Below are 21,609 nucleotides of genomic sequence, written 5' to 3' on the forward strand. Positions count from 1 at the left end.
GCTTCTTGCTGCTCTTCCCAAGTTCTGGGGGGGTGGGGGAACGAGTCACATTTATATTCACCTTTATCACAAAAGGGTACCGGAGATTTCCATGTCTCGTCGGGCTGGCACTCAATCGACTTGGGGCCATTGAGGACATAACCAGCATTGCACCGAACCTCAACAGTGCTTCCAGGCGTATGCTCCGTTTCAGGGCTAGATAACAGTGTCCCGTGTTCAATACATGGGGATGGACACACAGGCACTGAGAATGATAAGAAAACAAAGTGTTTTCAAGTCAAGAGTTTAAACTAATAACTTTTTAGCAGTACAGGCACCATCTGCTAGCCAGGAGGAGCCCAGCCCTTGGACAGAAGCTGGCGGACTTCGTGGCGTGAGCAGGGGCCACCACCCCTGCAGTTTTCAGCCCGCTGCGCCTTAACACACACAGGGTCCTCTGTGACACGGGTCTTGCCTGTCAGCAGCTTGAGGTGCAGTGCCCCTGAAACCCCTGCACTTATCACCTTGAAACTGGGCAGGCTTTGTGGCCTCACCAGGGGCCACCATCCCTGCAGTCTTGACCCCACTGTGGCTTAACACATACGCGCGACATGAGTTTTGCTTTCACGAGTTTGGGTTGAAGTTTCCCTCAAACCCCTGCACTGATCTTCTTGAACTAAGACAGACTTCATGCTCTCAGCAGAGGCTACCACCCCTGCAAGCTTCATCCAAAAGAGACAAAAACCAACCAAGTTAGAGATATTTCATTGATTCCCCATTATACCCTACGGACAGATCTCCCAGGCAGCGCTGAAGCTTCGGAGCCGCTTTCACCGGATCGAAGTGGGAAGCCGGTTAGGAGCTCCGGATCAGATCCCTGGCAGCCAAAGTGGCTAGATCCGAAGCCGGATTGAATAGCTGCCTACTCGCACAGGCCTACAGGGCACCCCTTCGAATAACCAGCAACAGTGACCACAAACGGACAAAGAGCAGATTTAGGTTGGACTTCGGGAAGAACTTCTTCGCAGTAAGGGTTACCAGGATCTGGAACAGGCTCCCAAGGGAGGTGGTGCTTTAGTAAGAGACTGGACAAGCACCTGTCTAGGATCATATGGCCCCAGTGCTCTTGCCTGCCACTGGCAGGGGGTCGGACTCGATCTGTTGAGGTCCCTTCCGACCCTTAAACTATGAAGCTATATCCACCGAGTGGATTGTACACCGCTGTTGTGGTCACGCTCATATGTTTCTGACCTGGGCAGGGGATAGGAGTGAGAATGCAGGAGTCTGGGCCAGTTCAACACTAAGGACACACACACACACACACACACGGACAGACACAGGACACACACAGATAGCAACTCCTTTACACCTGTGGAACAGGAGGTCTCCAAATACCAGAACTTTCCCTTCTATACCCACCTGGGACACACTGGGGTATTGCAGGACTCCAGTTGCCACTTTGGTTGCAGCGAATCAAATCGTCACCGTGGAGGACATACCGAGGATTGCACTGGATCCTAGTGATATCCTCATACAGGTATTTCCTCCCCTCATCTCTTGTTACATAGAGTTCCCGTAGCCGAGGGCCGTGCACCACCGTTCCGTGGTCAATGTGAGGGGTTGGACACGAAACTCCTGGGAAGCAAGAGTGAGAAATCAGAGCACAGGCGGCTAGGGGGCAGCAGCCTCACCCTCCCAGGAAGCTGGCATTTCCCTGCAGGCCTGAGGAGGTTCATTTCAAGGCAAACGGTTTCTGCCTGCCACGAGTGGGGCAAGCCTGTCACGTGGGTCAGGGGTGTTCAGTGTCCCTTCTGCAGCAGGCACCTGGTCCAGTTCCAGCCGGCCGGGGGCATTTGGTCCTCAACACAGAAAGACCGCGCAGGCACCTTTTGCGAGCACTGTGCTGCCTGTGCACCTCCTACCTCGGCTATTATCTGCTGCAGTGGAATAGGGAGAGGGAGGTTGGGGGCAACCCACCAGGCCACGAGCATGTAAACTTCCTGGGGGAGATCCCTGAAGGCGCGCACAGAGTTTGTGATCCAGCAACCGCAGATTCTACGGGGGTTTGAAGCTACCTTTAGTGCCCTGCCTGTTCTGAACTGGTTGTTAGTCTCCAATGATGGATGGTCCTAAGGGCTTGTTGCCAGTGCATTCAGGACTTCAGAAGGGCCCTGGATCTCGGCTGTACGATACAGCAAGACCTGATACATCCACCCGACACCACACCCTACAAGTGGGTATTTCTATGCTACGACAGAGCAGGCAGACTTGGAGCGACTCTTTCTTCCTTTCTCTCAGCCACCCACCCTCACACTTTCAGCCACTCTGCTTTTGAGTACGAACCCAGCCCCCTTCACTGCTAATAACACTGCGCCCTAAGTAGGCTTAGGAAATGGCAGATTCATATACTCACTCTGACACGGACTCGGATACTCAGACCACTGAAAGTTTCTTTGACAGGTAATAGTGAGCTTGTTCTCTCCAGGCCTGAACTCATAGCCTGGCCAACAGGTGTAGGTAAACACAGAGCCAAGTGGAAACTCGGTGCTCGGCTCTTCGCTCGAGAAAGAAAAGGAATGTTGCATAATCCTATCAGTCATAGGGGGGTCATCGCAACTGCCTGGGGGGAAAAACAGTTTAAGAACAAAATGAATGAGGAGCGATGGCTGCAGCTGGAGAATCCTCTACAACACCGGCACACGGGAAACATATATGACCCTGGAGCAGAATTTAGCGCAGTCATTGCAACGAGGCTGAGTAGCAAAGGTCATAACTATATCCCCACTTGCTGCAATCTGCCTGCCCAGGAGGCAGTCGCCTGGAGTTGAAGGCCGGAAGGACATGTGAGTAATTTCAGACCACACAACGGCCTCAGCTAGAATCCCTGCGTTCAGTGCAAAAGCCTTTGAGCTGCGGCGTCACGGGACTGTGTTAGTAACATCAGAAACGTGACCGCCATCTGCACGGTGCAAGGGGTAGTCAGTTCAATGCACGGCCGCCTCCAAAAGCCCCGGGCGCTCTTATACCGATCCCACCCTGTGCATTTGCCTTCAGTGAGGACACGCAAGTCCTGCACCCAGATCCTGTCCTGAGATTTCTGACTAGCAGCTCAATATTACTTACACCAACTAGCAATTACATCCTCAGCTGCCCTGTTCCAGACACAACGACCCCAGTCCGGCACTAGGCGAAGGGTTGGTGATATTGCAAGGAAGGCAGGAATATAAAAAAAGATTCAGATCCTTTCTTACCCCGACCCCAGTGAAGTCATCCCAAAGCTTCCAGTGAATTCACTGGAACCAGGATTTCAACCTTTGCTTCTGCAGGCCCAACTCCTGCTTTTTACTGAAGCCATTTGACTTCACTGCATGGCCACCATGACCCCATCATCACAGGCCAGCTTCTCACTTGTGGAACAGCATAGCTACACTGCTGGCATTTACCCCACCTGAGGATGTGGCATCACTGCACGGATTTCTCATCATCATCATCAACTCCTCATCATCTCTATAGGGCACATTCTTAGTCCCTTTGAAGTGAGTGCTAAGACTTGCTGGTTGCAGTGGGACCAGGTATAAGCCTATCCTGCTTGAAGTGTTGGCTTCCTAGAATCATTTTCCTCCCCAGAGCAGCCAGGAATCGTTTCTAGGAGCACAGCAAAGTGCAGCATGGAAAGGAGTGCTCATGTGTTAGGCAGGCTGGTGATGAAAGCTAAGGAGCTCGAGCCTGCAGGGTCTATTCAAGCCCCACTCCCTCTTACCTCACCAGAGTCTCACCCAAACAGTGCTTACAGGGTGCGTTAGAAGATGCGGTAGCCAGGACATGATACTTACTTCGTTGGCAAACTGGTACTGGAGGGCTCCAGGTACTATTCTCATTGCACTGAATGGTGCTGCTGCCATAGAGAGTATGATGTTTATTACACTCAATCAAAAGGATGTTTTTCAAGGTATGGAGAGTGGTGTATCTGTTCATTACTCTTCCATTGTCAAGGTTCGGAGTTTTACAGTGAATTGCTGGGGAAGAAAAGTATGAGTTTGGGAAACAATACAGGGTTTACCAGGAATCCCTGAATAAGCACATGGACAGAGCGAGATAACATTTTCTAACCACTCCTCCACCCTCCCCTCAACTTGCATTTATCTATTTACATATTTCTAACATTTCAGTAAGGTATGGCAAAACAGCATCAAGAGGATGCCAGTGTGGTAGAACACCAAGCTTCCAAATTAGGCGCAACGATTTTTTTTGCCCAGCTCGGCATATGGCTTTTGCAATTCAGCCAGGAGAACATTCACATGTGTTCTGCTTGGAAGTCCAAACCCAAGTGCTTACAGCAGTTACCAGCACAGCCTTTCATTATTCCCACGTTATGTGAACAAATAAGATGATGCCAGGGCAGTTCCAACAGCTCCCACGGACCATCAGGTTATTGTGATGTCTCTCCCTTTCCCTCCGTAGCCCTAGAGCCTTCTGCTGCAGAACTGCTATTCAGGTTGCCTTGCATTGCTGATGGTCACTAATTCAGCAGCTGCAGTTTGAGTGATAATTTGCTCAAGAGGAAACCAAATGAAGAATAACTGCTTTCTACCCCACTTCTCTCCTCCCCCCTCCAAGCCTTGCTTTCTCCTTTCTTCTCTATACCGACACCTTCTCACTCAGTATGTTCTCCTCCTCAGTTTAAGCTGGTAACTTGCTTCTGCTGTTACAGTGCACCGGTTACCATGCATGTATACACAGTGCCGACATCACCCCAATTTATGGGAACAGTACAGGGTCACCTTTGCATTCAGGGGGAGGCCCACTCCAGACTCCATTATGATTATCCTGGGATGTACAGTAAATGGAGGCTTCTCCAACAAGCGAGAAAGGAATCTCTCCTGGCCTTACGTTGTCACACTTGTAAGTGACTGATGTCCCATAGCTGAACTCCTCCGAACTCATTGCGTTGTGTGTCCCGTGGTTTATTGTCGGAGGAGGCAAACACGGTATCACTAACAAAAAGAAAGGGGGCACGGAAATGACAGAAAGCGAGCGAGGCAGAGAATTTAACTGATGTTGTATGCAATGTCTCACAAGGAAGAGAGAGGCTGAAATACAATGGGCCAGAACCCATTTGGTTGTGCAAAATGAGTGTAGCTCTACTGAATTCAAGGGAGCTGCAATCATTTATGCCAACAGATGCATCCTGTTGACTTCACTCTATATCAACTGGGGATCTGCCCTTAGGCTCTAATGGCAAGGTGTTAGCTCAACTAACCTGATGGAAGTCCCACTTCGGTAGTTAACCCTATCCCCTGAACTCCACCTGCAGTATCAGTGGGTTACGATACACTTCATTTTCTGTCTTCAGCAATTACTGCTCTTTTTTGTGAATGAGGCCTGCTACATGCCACCCCCGGGATAGCTGCACTTGAATGACAAGCAAAGGGACAGGATGTGGAAAGCACCTGAAGATTGCAATGTGCCATACGCATGTTGGCACTTTGTATCTGAAGAAAAAGGATTCGGTATAAAGTGTCCAAATTCTATTAACCTAGAGCATGACTGTTAGGTGATTCTCTCTCCCTACCAGACATATCTGTAAAGTAACAGACTTCTCTGTAGCATGGTACAGAAATTAAAAGTAAACAACTACAAGTGTAGTCTGCAGGGAAGCGCTAAATTTGATTCCTATTTGATTCCTAGCAGAGGAACAAGCCTTTTTCATGATCAAATCCAATTAGACCGATAGCAGAACACTATTAAATGTCTCTACTTACATTGACAAACTGGCACATCTCGATCCCAATTAACACCGCCTTGTACAATCACACACCTGGACTGTGAACTTCCAATTAATCTGTACCTGAACGGAACAGGGGAAAGGAGGCACGGGAATCTTACTATGCAAACTCAGACTGTCTATCATCATCAAATGATACTGTTTTCTGATGAGATTAGAAACTTGGCAGACAAAGATACTGTATATTAGGCATAGTACATTTAGCTTTCTATAAGGCATTGGATTTGGTACCTCACCACATCCCAATTAAAAACTAGCACTCCAGAAACTAACTCTTTACAACATTACTGCAGGACTTCTTGCTACAATTTATAAAACAAAAACTCTAACTGATGGATTTCTAGGAGGTCACTGTATTTAGGAACAACATCCCTAGGGAGTGCTTGCAGTGGGATTCCTGCAGGATCTGTTTTTGACCTACCATTAATTCAATACTTTCACGATTTGACAGAAAACATAAAATCAATGCTGACAATTTCCAGGTGATATATTCGCAGACTGCTGAATAAGAGCTATCTGGATTGCTTGGCAAGGCAGGCTCATATGAATATCATACAAGGCCATGCATCTAGGAGCAAAAAAGACTAGTCAGTCCTGATTGCAGCATGAGGAAAGGAGGCATGCATTCAAATGCAGGGACTCTGAAAAAGGAGAGAAGCAAATAATCATGGGCTCCCCTGGAGATGCCATACCTAAGAGGACTACAGTGATAGTTGGAAGTATAAGCGTAGGACCAGTCAGCTAAGGAAGGAAGGTGATGTTAATGAGACCACAGTTAAAGTACCATGCCCAAGCTATATGCTTCAAAAGAGAGAGACTGAAATATTGCAGGTGCTATGAGCAAGATTTGAGGTTTAGAAAAAACAACCTGAGAGGAAAAGATTAAGGAAGGCTTGGAAAGATTAAGGTGACTTGATCTCTAAATTCCTAGACTGGCAGAAGAGTTGTGAGAGTAGATGGCTCTAATTGACCAGAAAAAGGCAAAAGTATGACCCACAGGCTGGAGGCTGCACAAATATATCTGTTTGTTACCTCTAGTCTGAATTACACAGCAAGTGTCACAAGCTGCTGGAATAATTTACTTGCAGATATGCTGGAGTCTCCCTCACTTAGAGCCTTTTAAGCAAGATGAGAAGCTTTCCTAAAGAATATGCTGCAACTGAAGTGCAACATAGTGTTTTCATGCAGAAATCATGGGTTGAGCTTCTCTGGCCTGTGTTATTCAAGAGGTCAGACCTGATGGTCATTGTCAGGGAACCTGGTTTTAGGCGATAAAAAAATCCCCAATTTTTGGATTTAAAAAAGTAACCCAAAAAATCCACCTTTTTCCATGATTAAAATGAAACACCACTATATCTATATCTATCTATTAGTGGTGTTTTCTTTTAATCATGGGGAAATGTGGATTTTTTGGGTTACTTTTTTAAATCCAAAAATTGGGGATTTTTTTTTCTTTTAAATCAACAACAACCAGGATCACTTGCCATTATGGACCCTACTCTAGGCCTTAAAGTCTATGTATTAGTCAATACAAGCTGCTTGTTACTTACCCGTCTTCACAGGTGAAATTTATTGTTGAACCGAACTGGAGATCCGTAAGAACAACCGCTTGGCCATTGTCTGGTGCTGCAGGATGAGGGCATGGTTTTGCTAGAAGACAAACACATTGGAATTACTCTTTATTTATGCATGTTGATGACTTGGTAAAACATAATACCAGGGAGAAGCAAAACTCCCGTCTCCATTAAACCCCATCCATTTTCTCCAGGGTCTGTCAGATCAGGACACACATCCTTCTCGGTAACTTGAAATTTTTGTACGCATTGGTTTAGATTAGTTTCCATTCTATTGACATTTTTATTTGGGAATATTGCACATGTGGCATTTAGGATCCTTCTTCTGGCAGAAGTATTTTTTAGTTATACATCAAAATCCACGTTTAGCCCAAAGAAATTCATTTTTAAACATCTCCGGGAATGCCAAGCAAAAGATGGGAGCAGCCAGTAAAATATTTCAGTCTATCTTGACCTGGTTTCAGGTAGGAATTGACAATTTACTGCTGAGAAACTCCATATTTCATCACTGCTTTTGCTTTTGCCCCATCATGTGGTCTCCCTCAGCCTCCTTAATTAAAATAGGTGCTGAGGATCAATTAGATTTTTAAAGAAAGGAAATAAATTACATAAAATACTCACCAGTACAGAAGGGATAAAAAGGGACTGCCCACTCAGAATTGCGTTGGCAATAAAGAGAAGATGCTGAACGTTTGGCATAACCTGGGCGACAGTTGAAATCTACTTTGAACCCAACATGAAAAGAAGTCCTATTACTGTAGTCCTCTTTTGGCACAGCATAATTCAGACGTGGTAGTGGGCCACAGGCACCTAGTGATAACAGCAACAACGAACAGTGAAAAACTGGTAAGGTAGAAAGCTACAGGAGCCGAGACTCCCTTGACTCAGATGTCAGGAAGGTCTTAAAACACTCGACCTCTGCTTCCTAACTGAACCCTACTACCTCATCCGCTGGTTTCGGATAGAGACTGAGTTTAAAAAAAACCCTCAAAAAAGCCAAGCCTACATCAAATAAGTCTAAGTTTCCCTTCAAGCCAGGGAGATATTAGTGGAACAGCCTGTGGTGGAGGTTCAGAACGCAGCAGTGGTCTCCTGTGCAGGTTGCCTGGAGAAGCCGCAGTGCATCGGTATTTTCTCTCAGTCACTACTGACCACGGTTTCCAGGCCTTGGCCAGCCTCCAAATGCTGTAAGAAGGCAGCTGGGCTGAGGCTAGGCAGAGCTAAAGCTAACGGTACGTCTGTCCAGCTGGCTCTGCAGACAGGGATGCAGCAGGTTACCAGGGAGATAATACAACTTCCCTTTGTTCCAGCTGTGCAGAAGGAAGTGGCCCAAGGTGTTCAGAGGGAAAGTGCTAAAGTTAGGTCAAGAAAAGGTTTGTCCCATCTACTTAGCCTCTTCAACGGGAAAGGAAACTTAGTCGCTTCTCTCGTCACCAGCGATCCCCCAGTGGATAAGTACCCGTAAGTGCCTGCACAAGCTCTGCGATCGCCCATGTAGCCCGGCAAAAACCTGAGCCTCAGACCAAAACTGGACGTTAGGTACATGCTTGACTTAACATATAAATGCTTATCCATGCTCCTTGGTTTTCCAAAGCCAGTCTAGGGGCTCTGATCAACTCTTTGCCTTTCACCTCATGCAGCCATTACACCAGCAAAGAGCGAATGCAAATGCCTGCACTCTTGATCTGGAAGCACGGCACACCCTGCGTGCACTGCTGCAAATGGCTGCGGGTGTGGAGCACTGGAGAGCTGGACCCCTTACGTCTTGGGATGACAAAGGCTCCCATATGGATTCTTAGGACTATCAAAGACCCAGAAGCACAGGGGCAGCAAAGAAATGGGAAATGTTCACAGGGGACATTTCATTCTTGTGGCATGAACCTCAAGAACCAGTTTTGTTCCGCTGAGGTCTTGAGTCGACTCAGATGGATTTGCCTGGTTCTCACACAGACTTACTCTGAACAGCAACAACGAGAGCAGCAGCACATAATATTCGAAGGGTGGCCACATAACAGTTCTGGTCCCCAGGGCACAATGATGCCATCTTTCCTTTGGCTGGGCTCTCTTCTTCAAGACCTAGCAGGACTTACCACATTGTCCTTCCAGACTAAATAGCTGCAAAAGTAGCTGGTGGAAGAAAGAAAATAAAATTTGTTACATTTAGGGGAAACCCATTTTTAAGTTTTCAGGGCAGCTTTCAGAATGGGGTCCTGGAGTCTGGCTGGAGCTCTTAACTACTGCAATATTAGTGAAAAGGGGAATTCAGCTCCTAAGCTGGTGTGAACTGGTATAGGTCCAGCAAGGCCACACTGATTTACATCTGCTGGTGGTCCCAGAACTGGGAGGAAGGTTGAGAGCATAAGTGAAGTAAAAACAGATCCTTTTGATAGGGGAGGAAGAAAAAAATTGAGTCCAGTAATGATACCTCCTACACGTTTAATTCTGTCTCATGCCATTGCAATCTTTAGGGTTGTGGTTTTCCCTTATCATTCAAAATGCAATCTCCAAGAAAAAAAATACTGTAGAATTACTTAGTTCCTGGCTCTAACAAAACCTGCCTCAAATCTCACATTTCCCTGGCACATTCATAAAGGAAAGGAAAATAGGACTGGAAGGGACCTCAGGAGGCAGTCCCCATTCAGGACAAGCTCATCCCTTGCTTTAATCACCAAGATAAATATTTCTCTAACTTCACTTCCAGCAACAGTGAGACTTTACAACCTCTCTAGGTGATCCCTTTTCAGGGCTTCACTACCTGCACAGGTCTTCCTTATAGCCACCTTAAATTCTTTTTGCTGCAAATTTAAACCTATTACTTATTGTCCTTTTCCCTGTGAAAATGAGGGGCTCCATCCTCCTTCTAACTTTTTTTAGTATTTGAAGACTATTATTGAGTCCCCCTGCAAGCTTTTTCTCCAGAAGGAATAGTTCTTCCAACCTTTCTTTTTAAGGCATGTGCCCTAGACCTCACCATTTTTGTGCTCTCCTCTGCAGTCTTCCCAATTTGTCCATTTTCTTGCAGTGCGGTGCCCGAAATTGGACTCGCCACTCCAGGCAAGGCCTCACCACTGCTGAATACACTGGTGCATACATACACTCCTGTACTGGTGTATTCTGCTAGCTTCTTTGCAGTATTACATTGCCAGTTCTTCACGTACCTTTGCAATCCCTTATAAACCCCAGGCCCTCATCTGCAACGCGACACCTAGCCAGCTCTCTGCCTCCCATTCACACTTGTGCATTAGATTGTTCTTTCCCAAGCGCAGCCTTTGCATTGGTCTTTCTCAGCTTTCTTTCCCCTGCAGCCCTGTATCCCAAAGCCTAATGCTTCTTGCTTCTCTTTGCTTTGCTAGCTCAACCTCTCCTTGGAACGACATCTGGCTTGACTTCATTAACAAATATTTGTGCTTTTTGGAATATTTGTTATAATAGATTCTACCAATTTTTCATGCTTGGGGGGGCCAGGAAATCCAAGACTATTCACTTCCTCTGGCTGTTTCTTGGAGCAGCACTGATTAAATTGCAGGGCCTTAGCTGACTTACCTGTATGTTGGCAAGAGACACAGAAGGGCAGGCGGATTGGTTCCCCCCAGATGAAGCAATGCCTCCGACTTCGCCAGTCTAGTTTCTCCTGGCCCCAGGCATCACACCACTTAAAAAGGAGCTAGCCCAACATGCCCATACACAGAAATGCTGAGATGCACCAAAATGGAGTTACAGTTTAGAACGGGGGTTGTACCACCTTATCTACCAATGATTAACTCCTCCTTTAAAATGACAAGGAAGTAGTAGAGCGAATGCACTTCAGCCCAAGCCGATGTCGACATTGTTTATTTTCTGAGCTGATGTGCCAGCTCTTTACCGAAAATGATCTGTAGCAGAAGTTCCCCGGAACTTGGATGAATAGGTTATTGTTTGTTCCAAGAGCAAAAGAAGACCGGTGGGCAAGCTAAGCCCACGGGTACCTGGTAAACCATGGTGGGCCACTCCACCGTGCCTGAAAGGGATCATTGCCATGACAGCCCAACAACAGTGGTATATACGACTGGAGGCTTTTCGATCCATTTTTGGTGGGCATTTTGAACACACACAGTTCCTTGTGATCTCTAAGGGAACGCAGTGGCCTACCACCCATAAGCCTGGTCACACCACATGGTCAAATGCCGCATGTCCATCTTCTGGGTCAAATCCTGAAGTCCTGGCTCAGGTCCAGGTAAATGCTCCTTGATACCAACGGGAATTTCGATGGTTCCTGCATCTTTGGGATTTGGCTTTTCTGAGCCTTTGCTTCTTCCCCTTCAGACTGGTTTCACTTTGGGTGTATTTGAATGTTCTTACCTCACCAGTCCTAGCACCTTAGGAGTATACAGGAATTGTCTAGTGGTCCTTATACCCCTGAATCCTGTTTTCTGCACAGAAATGGTTTATTGAACCAATGTGGGGTTCTCCAGGAATTTAACTTGTCCAAGTGCAATATCAGACTACTGCAGCAGAGACTTCTTCTGGGTTTACCTGATGCTCTTTGCTGCAGCTGCCCCGGGGAAGCTGTTAAAACACACGCTCAAGTGACTTCTCACTCCTTTACATGCCACTTAAAGGGTGAGAGCGCACAAATCCCACCAAGGCACAGACCAAAGATTTAATTCTGAGCCACCTGGCTCCATACTGGAACCATGTCAGTGGTGACTATGAGAATGGAGAGAGGATCATGGATGGCACTCTTTCTAGAAAACAGGTGAACCAGCATAAAAACCGCCCACAGAATTGGCACTACTTGTCTCCCTTTATCAGTGTATCCACTTCGGCTGAGCGGTCAAAGGCTGATGGAGCCAGAGAGATGGGGCTGTCCCCTGTCCCCTAGCAATGGTCCTTGCAGGGAAGGGCTGGGACACCAGTGGGGCCGTGTGGAGGGAGTCTGATCTCCAGCAGCCTCTACCGCTCCTGTGGATCGCACAGGTTATCCAACAGCTCTCGCTGGCACTAAATCCGCGTGGAAACAAATATCAAACAGAAACGACAAAAACCAAACGAAAGAGCAGCACAGGTTGTTTACTGAGGTCTTTCTTGATGGGGTCAGCTGGACTTTCTGCCTCCTCAGCGCTGGAATTTTAGGTTTTCCAAGTAGAGCGTTTCTATTTCTAACAGGGACCCGAGTTCAGTCCTGGTCATCTCGCACGACAGGAACCCTGCCAGCTTGCGCACACTTTCACAGGTGTCATGAGGGTTGTGATCTTTCCGAGAGAGGCATAGCAGAGGGACCGTCCCTAGGTGACACCGAACCAGCTTACACGCGTCTGTAAATTGAACTAAGTGCCACATTTGCATTCTCTTCTTGACCCAAGGTTGGATTCCCAGAGTATTACATGGGAGATGAACACGATCTTGTCTGTCTCGCATTTCTATCTCCTAATAAGACCAGAAACAACATTTCCAAGGAGAGCAGTGATGTTTAAATAGAGCTTCCTACAGGCAGAAGTAGCCTTCTCTTCTCGGGTTCCTGTCTCCTGAGAAAACATCCTGGTAAAGAGGCTTGCGAGCAAGGAGGCACTTAAGACATGCAAATAACACAGCAAACTAGGGACAAGACAACCCAAGAGGTTCGTATTTTAACTCAGCAGCAAAGGGTCAAATGTAAAATCAGGAAAAAAATATTTTGAATGAGATTTTTTTCTAAATACCTGAATCCAAGACAAAAAGCAGCAGTCCAGCTCCTGCTTTTGCTTTGGTCAGACTGTGCTGCATATTGGCTTATTTTGTGCTGCATGCTTGGGCAATCTGAAGGCAACCTACTGACACCGACAGGGTTACTGACCTCAAATCAATATTTGCTGCTTCTCTGGCACAGCAATGCAGCTCATGTCAAAACACAGGCCCTCCCCTCAAGCTCTCATTTTTCATGTGGCTTCACAGAACAGCAGAAGATACGTTTGTGCTGAAAAACAGCTACCTTATCCATTGGCATCTAACGTCCGTCTGAAGGAGAGCACGCTCTGCTATCTGCAGCATTGCACCACAGCAGGGAATAAGTCAGGCACCATAAACATCTAGATGAAAACCTGTATCCTACAATACAGCACCACAATGTCAAGAGGTTTCCTTAACCCACAGCTCTGCCTCTAGCGCTGGAAGGGCAGGGAGGAGGTGGGAAGCGAGGGAGTGGAGGTGGGTGGATAGGAGAGGGAAAGGTGGAAGCTGGAGCAAGCTGTTCCCAGAGAAAAGCTGGCAAATATAAATCCTGAAACTTAAAAGGCAATTAAAAAGCACCCAAAATTGATTATTTTTTTTAAAATATCATGATTTTTTAAATTAACAACATAGATTTAGGAGTGGGGAGGCTAACTCAATGATTCAAGACCAGTGTTAAAAAGTCTTTCCCAAACCTTACCGTTAGCTGATTTTCCAGGGCCAGACCAGCCTGATCTCCTTTAGATATTTGAATTTTACCTCCGTGAATGATTTCCACAAACTCCTCAGCTTCCCAGACATAACTGAAGCTTTTTCTGTAGACCCCAATCATTGATGCAAAATGTCCCTAAGACACCTTGCCTATTACAAGAAAACAGCGGATAATAACGGGGAAAAAGAGACTTATTTTCAGAGATTCTTTATTGTAAATGAACGTTCATGAAGGTTTATGCAGAACTACAACCAAGTCACAGGCCTGTTGGAAATACCGTAGTCTTCACCATGAAAACAGATATTAAAAACCAATAAAAGTATCAAAATTCCAGGTATTCTTGGGGGAAAAATCCCAACCGCTCACAAGATAAGGAACAAACATGAACACAGCTCCTAGGTAGTGGTTTTGATCCTGCACGCCTTACATAGACAAAATTCAGACTCCACAAGAGGAGCAGGATCTTTCCAAAGCAGCAGCAATGCGCACGTCGCCATAACTGAGGACAGGAACTTTTCCCCTACAGCTGGGACAACCCCCCACCAGCATCACAGTTAGCACTTGATGCACAAATGCAGATCACCCCTATTTGGGAAGGGAGTTCCTACAGCATTCAGCTTCATGGATGACCAAGCAGATGATGGGGATATGGTAATATCAAGCAAGACCCAAGAGCTCTTAACGTGAGATATTAAGAGGAGATAGAAAAAAAAAGGAGGAGGTGGAAACACATTCTGAAAAGCATCCGAGGACCTCCATGGTCTAAATGGCCAGGGAGTGCCAATAGTAACAGAGACCATAAGAAGCGCACACAGATTCAAGCTTCTCAGGTGATTAGCACCTACATTCTGGTAGGGAAAAATATATTACTTATCTCTTGTAACAATTAAGCATAACTCAAGGAAAGAAATGCAATTAACTCTGTAACAGCATGCAATGGGATTCCAGCCGGTTGTGCGCAGACCGATTACAGCGCAGGGTTATTTTCCCTTGCTGCAATCAGGGCCATTGTTTCTGCAGAAGTAACTGGCTTAGGCAGTGAGCTCATGAGCTGAGGCAGGACGATGCAGGAAAGTGACTGCGGATGCCAGGATGTGACAACCCCCAGAACTGCCTCTCCAGCAAGCTCTCTCCTCCTGTGCATGCATTTGTTTCTAATGCAGTGCAAGTGTCACAGAGTCAGCTGGAAGAGAGGGGACCCTGCTTCCACAGGAGTCACAGGAGCAGCTCATACAAGACAAATGACCTGAACTCAGACTCCTCGTCAGTTCACCCCACAGCCCAAGGCCCGAGCTATGAGATGCTTAAGTCCTCCAGAGCACCAAGACCTTGTAGTGGCTCTAAGCTGTGGGGAGGAAAACAGGCTACAAGCCTTCCATTACTAAATTCCAACAATGGGAGAGGTCACAATTAAAACAGTTTGATGAATTATCTATGAGCAAAGGGATCTGAGCTCTCCGCTTCCCTAGACGTGAGCTCGATCCTTCCAAGTGCTGACTTACTTCAGACCAAAGGCAAAGCAGCAGCTCTTCTCCATCAGACATACAATCCAACATTTTCAAGCTTGCGACTGAACATGGGCACAGGTCATTCTTATTCAAGCACTAAAAATAAGGGATTTCATTTACAGAGGTGCTGGACTCCTGTAACACCCCAACCTGAAATCACCCATAAGGACAGGTGCACAATACTCCAATGAAAAAGCTCCAGTTGAGTGGTTAAATAGGAGTTTTTGCATTTAACCCTAAATTGTCAAGGAGAAAATTCTGTCCTCAGCGCACGGAGAAAGTTTCAGAGTACGACAACATGGAGTATAACACAAAAAGGTTAAGATTTACAGGAGAATTATATATAAAAGTCTGGATTAAATTTGCCGCCAACACAAAACCACCAGCACAAAGCTTACACATTTCTTAAAATGAGCTTTCATGTGATATATAGCCGTTGTGCTGCCCATGTGCTTGGGGAGAATGCCACCCTCTGTGCATCAGACAGTGCAATGTAAAGCTACATTATAAGCTATTTAAGGCTACATGTAAGGCATTTAAGGCTACTTTATAAGCTATTTACTTTCACAGTTCATTTATGTCCCAACTGAAAATTTGCTCCAGGCCTAAAATATTGGTGTCTTTAAGAGTCATAAAAACGAGGTTTCTGTTTTAAAATTGCATGCACAGCTGCTGCACAGAGACTCTGAACTTTAAAAACACAGACGAGTACAGCAAGGAGGAATTGGTGGTTAATGTATGAACAAAAATAGGAAGGAAGCGGAAAGGAAATGACACCCGTGAGGATAGGGTTTAGGTTATAGTTCAGATCTAAATCAGGTTTAGCATCTGGAGTCACTTTCAAACAGCCCTGAAGCCTCGGACTGTTCTCCCACAACCTCACTTCAATGTGCAAGACATGTGGCGAGATTAGCCAATCCCACAAATTTCATTTGTGATCCAAATTTGGGAACTCGGATGCAAGCCCGCCAGAAACACAAAGGGGCACAATCTCAAGGATCCACTTTGTGGCCCATAGATGGCTTAAAATTAGGGGATGCATGTGGTCTTTTGATAGCTGGACAATAAGGGTGTCTGTCTAACCCTAGGAGCTGGAGTTCACTGGCCAAATTAAATTTATCACTATAATTACTTGGAATCAGCAGGCATTTATAGCTGAGCTCCTAGAGCCACTCTAATTAAAGTACCCAGAGCGTGACGTATCAGCGCCCCCAGGCTGAAAAATGGTCTCGAATGAGCTTTAAAGTGCCCCCGCTGCCATTTTTCAGCCTGGGAACGCTGACACACACAACACTGGAGTCTGCCGGGGTGCAGTAATTACCACAGTCCAACAGACTCAGTTAATTGATTCTGCTCCAACACATTACAGTTACCAGAGAAGCAGCCTTTCTGCCCATTGCTCTCCAAGCGGAAATGTAAAATGGCCTTGAATTCATGATTCAGGCTGTGTCAGTGGGAACTGAACTGCAAAAAAACCCCCATCTCTTCTATTTAACAGATGAAGTCATACAAGAAGATCCATCCTTTGCACAGTTCCTTGGTTTTTTGTCCTAATGCCATACCTTGAGAGCCTTAGATATATGAAATAACAACAACAGAGCCAAACTCCGAAGCCCACGCTCAAAGTCAATGGTATCTACGACCTGAACGCCAGGTATGAATTGAACAAAAACATCAGGATCAGGTCCAGCAACCAACACCACCCCGTTGAGAAACTCGTATGGCAGGGATGAATTTGGCCATATTTGGTTATGCACAGAGGTTGATGTAGGAAATGATTAGAAAAACCTGGAGCAAACTCAGTAGGATCAAGTCTTCAGGACCGCGTGCTCTTCTGAAACACTAGAACGCGGTATCACAACATACGTATATAGACTAGCACTCAACCCCCGCTCTCCGCCCCCCTGCTCCAACACACACACGCATACACTCACACTTACAGCATTTTAAAAGAGAGTGCAAAGTTTCCCTGGGGGGTTCCTTCAGTCCCTGCTGCGAGTCGTTCTAGCACGCACAACAAGGAAAGCTCTTTATTGCAGACAGTTTCAAAGGCAGCTGGACACACGTTACCGGCCCCCAAAAGTGCCAAACTGGCTCACTGTGCTTCCACGTATCCAGAGACAGCCACTCCAGCCAACATGCTGACTCCAGTAGACTTGAAATGCAGGAAAAGAATTGTCCTTTACAGTTTCCATGACACGGCCAGCCAAGTTCAAGATGAAATCAGAACCCTTTACATCACTAAACCAGCCATCCACTAGAAATGAGAAATCAAAGGGACAAATTATAACCAAGCAACAATGGAAAGGAGGCAAACCAGTGAAACCTTCCCAGACGCTGAAGCCCAAACTACTTACTGCTAATTACCAATATATGTTAATTGTACACACACACACACACACACACACACACACACACACACTGTAGAGCTATTCTCTCCCAAACCACTCCTACAGATTTCAGTGGGGGGAGTTGTGGTGCCCACCAAAATGAGAGATCATTTGTTTTCCCCTGCTCTAGCAACGAGCATCTTCCCAACCACACCTTTGCATTCATTATCTGATGTACTCCTACACAATTCTCTCCTTCGATTTCATCTCTGCATCAGAGAATAACAGCTCTGAATGCATCCAGTTTGGTCCTCCTCTATGCATGTCCCTTCTGAGGACCGGCATCACCTGTGAGTATTAGGATAAAAGCCAATGATTTTACTTGGGAAATGACAGCCTCAGTCCACACAGACCTGCAAAATGCAGGTGTCCCTCAGGCTGGTGGTACTTCACTCTTACACATTTGAAACCAAGCATAGGAAAAAAAAGAAGAGAAGATGACTAGAGTACACGCTGGGAAGGAATGCAATAAAGAAAGCAGTCCGGCGGTTCAGGGTTACTTCATTTTATTTATCTGATCCACAAGAAGGTTTACAGCTCCAAGACAAAACATTAAGAACAAAAATTTCCACAATGGCTATTCTGCAGGCCTGTCTTTGAAAAGTTAACCATGTGAGACATCTTGCTGGTTTTATGAGATGCACCTTCTGTACACGGAAATGTCCTAGTGGTGGTTCAATCGTGAGTCGGGGGAATGCATTCCTGTGAGCAGAAATGGAGTATACCTTTGCAGACACACAGCTACATACATTCAAATGCAAAGGCCACAATGTTCAAAAGTGGCTACTAATTGTGTGCACCCAGCTAGAGGGGCTGAGGAGCTGCAGCACCCCTGAGCATCAGCCCGTCTTGCACCCAAACCGTTCAAGGGGCCCATTTGAAGACTGCAGCACCACGGTATAAAATCAGCCTCTGAAATGTTTCTTATGGTACAACGATCATTCTTTTGCAGACAAGAGAAAGAACTCGGTCACTGATTCCATATCGAATATTAGCAATTCACATTTTCTCTTTTAACTACAAATAGTCAGGAAATCCATAGACACTGCATAAATTGAACCTGGTTTACCAACAAAATAAATATTTGGTTAAAACGCAAACCCCTGTTCCAATCAAACCAATAGCAAGGGATTTAAGACAAACTAAAATATTGGCGTTCTAGAACAAACTGGCCGAGAGCAGCACATTCGGATGGAGCAAAGTGACATCACTAGAGAAGAAACGGGCTGGGAACAAGTTCCAAGACAGGCTTTATTAAGTTCTATCTGCTTGTTTGCACCCCCCCCCGCCACCCCAATGACCTTGAGTTTTTTCATTTTAGAGACTCAAGCAAAGCACAGATAGGGCTAGAAAAGCAATCTTGCAAAGACAGCATTGAAGAGATCCGCTGTTTGTTCATCAGTGGGAAAAGGAGCAAAAAGACAAAAGCAATAACCCTCTGCCAAGGGAGGAATTTCAACCTCACTGATAAAAAAAAAAAAAAAAAAAAAAAAAAAAAAAAAAAACCACATTAGCTCACTTTGCAAGTGAAAAAGAGGATCTATCCAGTTGGAGACCTATTTAGCAGGGCTCCCTTCTCTTACTTAATCCCCAGTAATTAAGATTCAGCAAGGCGGGATTAGATTGAGATTCCCTGAGGCTTGATCTCACTCCTAGTGATATCATAGCAATGCTCCCTTAGATTGCAAAGAAAGTAGGATAAGTCTCATGGTGAGGCCTGAAGCATAATGTAACTATCTGTCTTGCCCACACAGGGCTGCAAATATGCTTGTGTCAAAGTCCACAGATGGTACTTGAAGACACGCAGGGAGCTACAAAGTACAATAAAGAGATGCCTTTTTTTGGCATCTCTCCTGGCACCATCTAAAACATTCATTCTAGCATATAAAATATAATGGAGCAGCTGCCAGGCTGGACATTGTGTGCGCTACTGCAGCTTTGGTAAAATAGTCGCATTGCTTTATCATGTAAATAGAACTTCTATGAATCTGTTATTTAAAATATCTATCTTAAAAGTTAAGAGTAGAAGACAAAACAAGGCACATCAACCTGAAATTCTTAACACAGTCCCTTATCCTAAGGGATGTATGCATTTGGAGAGGGAAACGATGGAATTGCAATTAAAAAAAGTTACAGAGTTTCACATTAGGTACAAAGTGCAATTAAAATCCTATCGCTGAAGGATGCGCTGTTAACAGCTTCTGAAGGAAATTCCCATCCTGCTGACATACGCCTGTTTATAACCATTCCAAAGAAGTTATTCAGATCCGGAGCGCAGACATGTTACTCGTCTCGACTCAGACGGCACACCCCTCCCTGCTTGGCAAGAGGTATGACTGGCATATGACAAGGGTAAGACATAAGTTGGACTTGAATGTGCCGGTTTTTTGGTGCTACAAGTGAGGGCAGATATGAGTTCTCTTAATCTTCCAGTGAGAACATGTGCATTAGATGCCTGGAAAAAAGTAACTGAACCAGCGTGTTCATTTCTATGCACAGAATCATAGAAAAGGAGGGTTGAAAGGGACCTCAGGAGGTCACATCTAGTCCGACCCCCTGCTCCAAGCAGGACCAGCCCCAGCTACATCATCCCAGCCAAGGCTTTGTCTACTCAGGTCTTAAAAACCTCCAAGGATGGAGAACCCATCACCCCTCTGGGTAACCTGTTCCAGTGCTTTACTACCCTCCTGATGAGAAAGATTTTCTGAATATCTCACATAAATTAAGTTCTCCGTTGAGAAGGGCTTGGCATACAGTTCAGAAGCACAAGCTGTAAGCAAAGGCAGCTCAAGGGATGGGCAAATGTACACTAACTGTTTGAAAAAGGGAGGAGAAGCTGCTGCTGTTCCGGAGGGCACATCAGCTCTTCCGTTCTGTCATGGCTAGGATAGTTTAGGAATAGTAAAATGTTGCATCTATGCAAAGGGTCAGTCTAGAGGGCTGCTGCCTGAAGTCCCTTCCAAAGGTATGATTTTATGATCAATGGAAATGAAAGACAAGCACACTGCCTTTGAAATATAGGAAGTCATTAGATTTCCATTCCTCAGAGCATCATATAGCTAGCATCAGAAAGTATTTGCAACGGTGATAAACTGCACACATGAATTCATGGAATATTACTTTCTGTGGTGGGTACTCTCACAGGTGTTGTAGGATGTGCGCTTGGTTTATGCAATGGCTGGAATACCTCATGGGACTGGAGGGGAACGGGAGACCTTCAGGGCAAGTGGATCCATTAAATGGTTTTAAAATACCGTTTTTCCCCATTAAAAGAAAATAACTGATGATCACAGCCACTGTGACAATTCAGTGGTGCAAAACTAGACAGAGAAGCTCTCCATCAGAAAGCAAGGAACCTATAAAGGTTTTCTTTTAAAAAAAAAAAAAAAAAAGTTGTTGCATGATCAGTTCAATAATGTAAATCGACTCCTGCTACATTCATTGACAGAAATACATTGCCCTTATACAGCACCTTTTGCTGGAGAATTTCAAAGCACTTTATAAACACAAGTATTATCCCAAGATGGGAAACTAAAGTGCAGAGATTACAAGTCCAAGGTCAAAGCTGTCGGTGGCTGGATGGGAACAGAGCAAGAAGGGCGACCGACTCCAAGCTCCCAGTTCCAAAACATTCTTCTTGCTGTCTGGATGGACATGGCATTTCTAAGGCCCAGCCTTAGAGCTTAGTACATTTTACTGGCAAAAGTTTTTCAGTTTCTTTTGACACCACACCCTTAAGCAAAATCATTTCTTCAATGTAGCAAAAGAAATAGGGCTGAGTACTGGAAGTGCTTTGGACATTTCATGTTAAATGGCTACAAATGGACAAACACCACACCTTCCACTGTATATCCCAGAGTTAACCTCAGACTAACATCTATGGCAGCAGACAGCCGCAACAGGCAAAGCTTTCTAGGAAAGAAAAAAAAGAGGATTCAGTGCCTCGCAAACAGCCTGTCTGCAGCGATTTCAATGA

At 45.6% G+C, this 21,609-nt stretch overlaps 1 protein-coding gene across 4 annotated transcripts in view; it reads right to left on the reverse strand.

Moving 5' to 3' along the window:
- The window catches only part of LOC102381982 (zona pellucida sperm-binding protein 3 receptor-like), a 28,325-nt gene extending 17,262 nt beyond the window's left edge, over positions 1-11,063 (reverse strand). For all 4 annotated transcript variants that reach the window (XR_003094335.1, XM_025205547.1, XM_025205546.1 and 1 more), the window contains exons 1-10: positions 10,882-11,063; positions 9,295-9,465; positions 7,960-8,148; positions 7,315-7,414; positions 5,742-5,827; positions 4,761-4,973; positions 3,813-3,995; positions 2,393-2,599; positions 1,399-1,614; positions 62-244 (exon numbers count right to left, since the gene is read on the reverse strand). Coding sequence is in view for 3 of the 4 variants with exons in the window: in XM_025205547.1 (XP_025061332.1) it covers positions 62-244; positions 1,399-1,614; positions 2,393-2,599; positions 3,813-3,995; positions 4,761-4,973; positions 5,742-5,827; positions 7,315-7,414; positions 7,960-8,148; positions 9,295-9,382 (1,465 nt within the window). In the remaining variant the exon portion in view is untranslated. The remainder of the gene's footprint in view (positions 1-61; positions 245-1,398; positions 1,615-2,392; positions 2,600-3,812; positions 3,996-4,760; positions 4,974-5,741; positions 5,828-7,314; positions 7,415-7,959; positions 8,149-9,294; positions 9,466-10,881) is intronic.
- Positions 11,064-21,609: the final 10,546 nt, after the last annotated feature.

The sequence above is a fragment of the Alligator sinensis genome, unplaced genomic scaffold (assembly GCF_000455745.1).
Source record: "Alligator sinensis unplaced genomic scaffold, ASM45574v1 scaffold1322_1, whole genome shotgun sequence".
In the NCBI taxonomy this organism is placed as follows: Eukaryota; Metazoa; Chordata; order Crocodylia; family Alligatoridae; genus Alligator; species Alligator sinensis.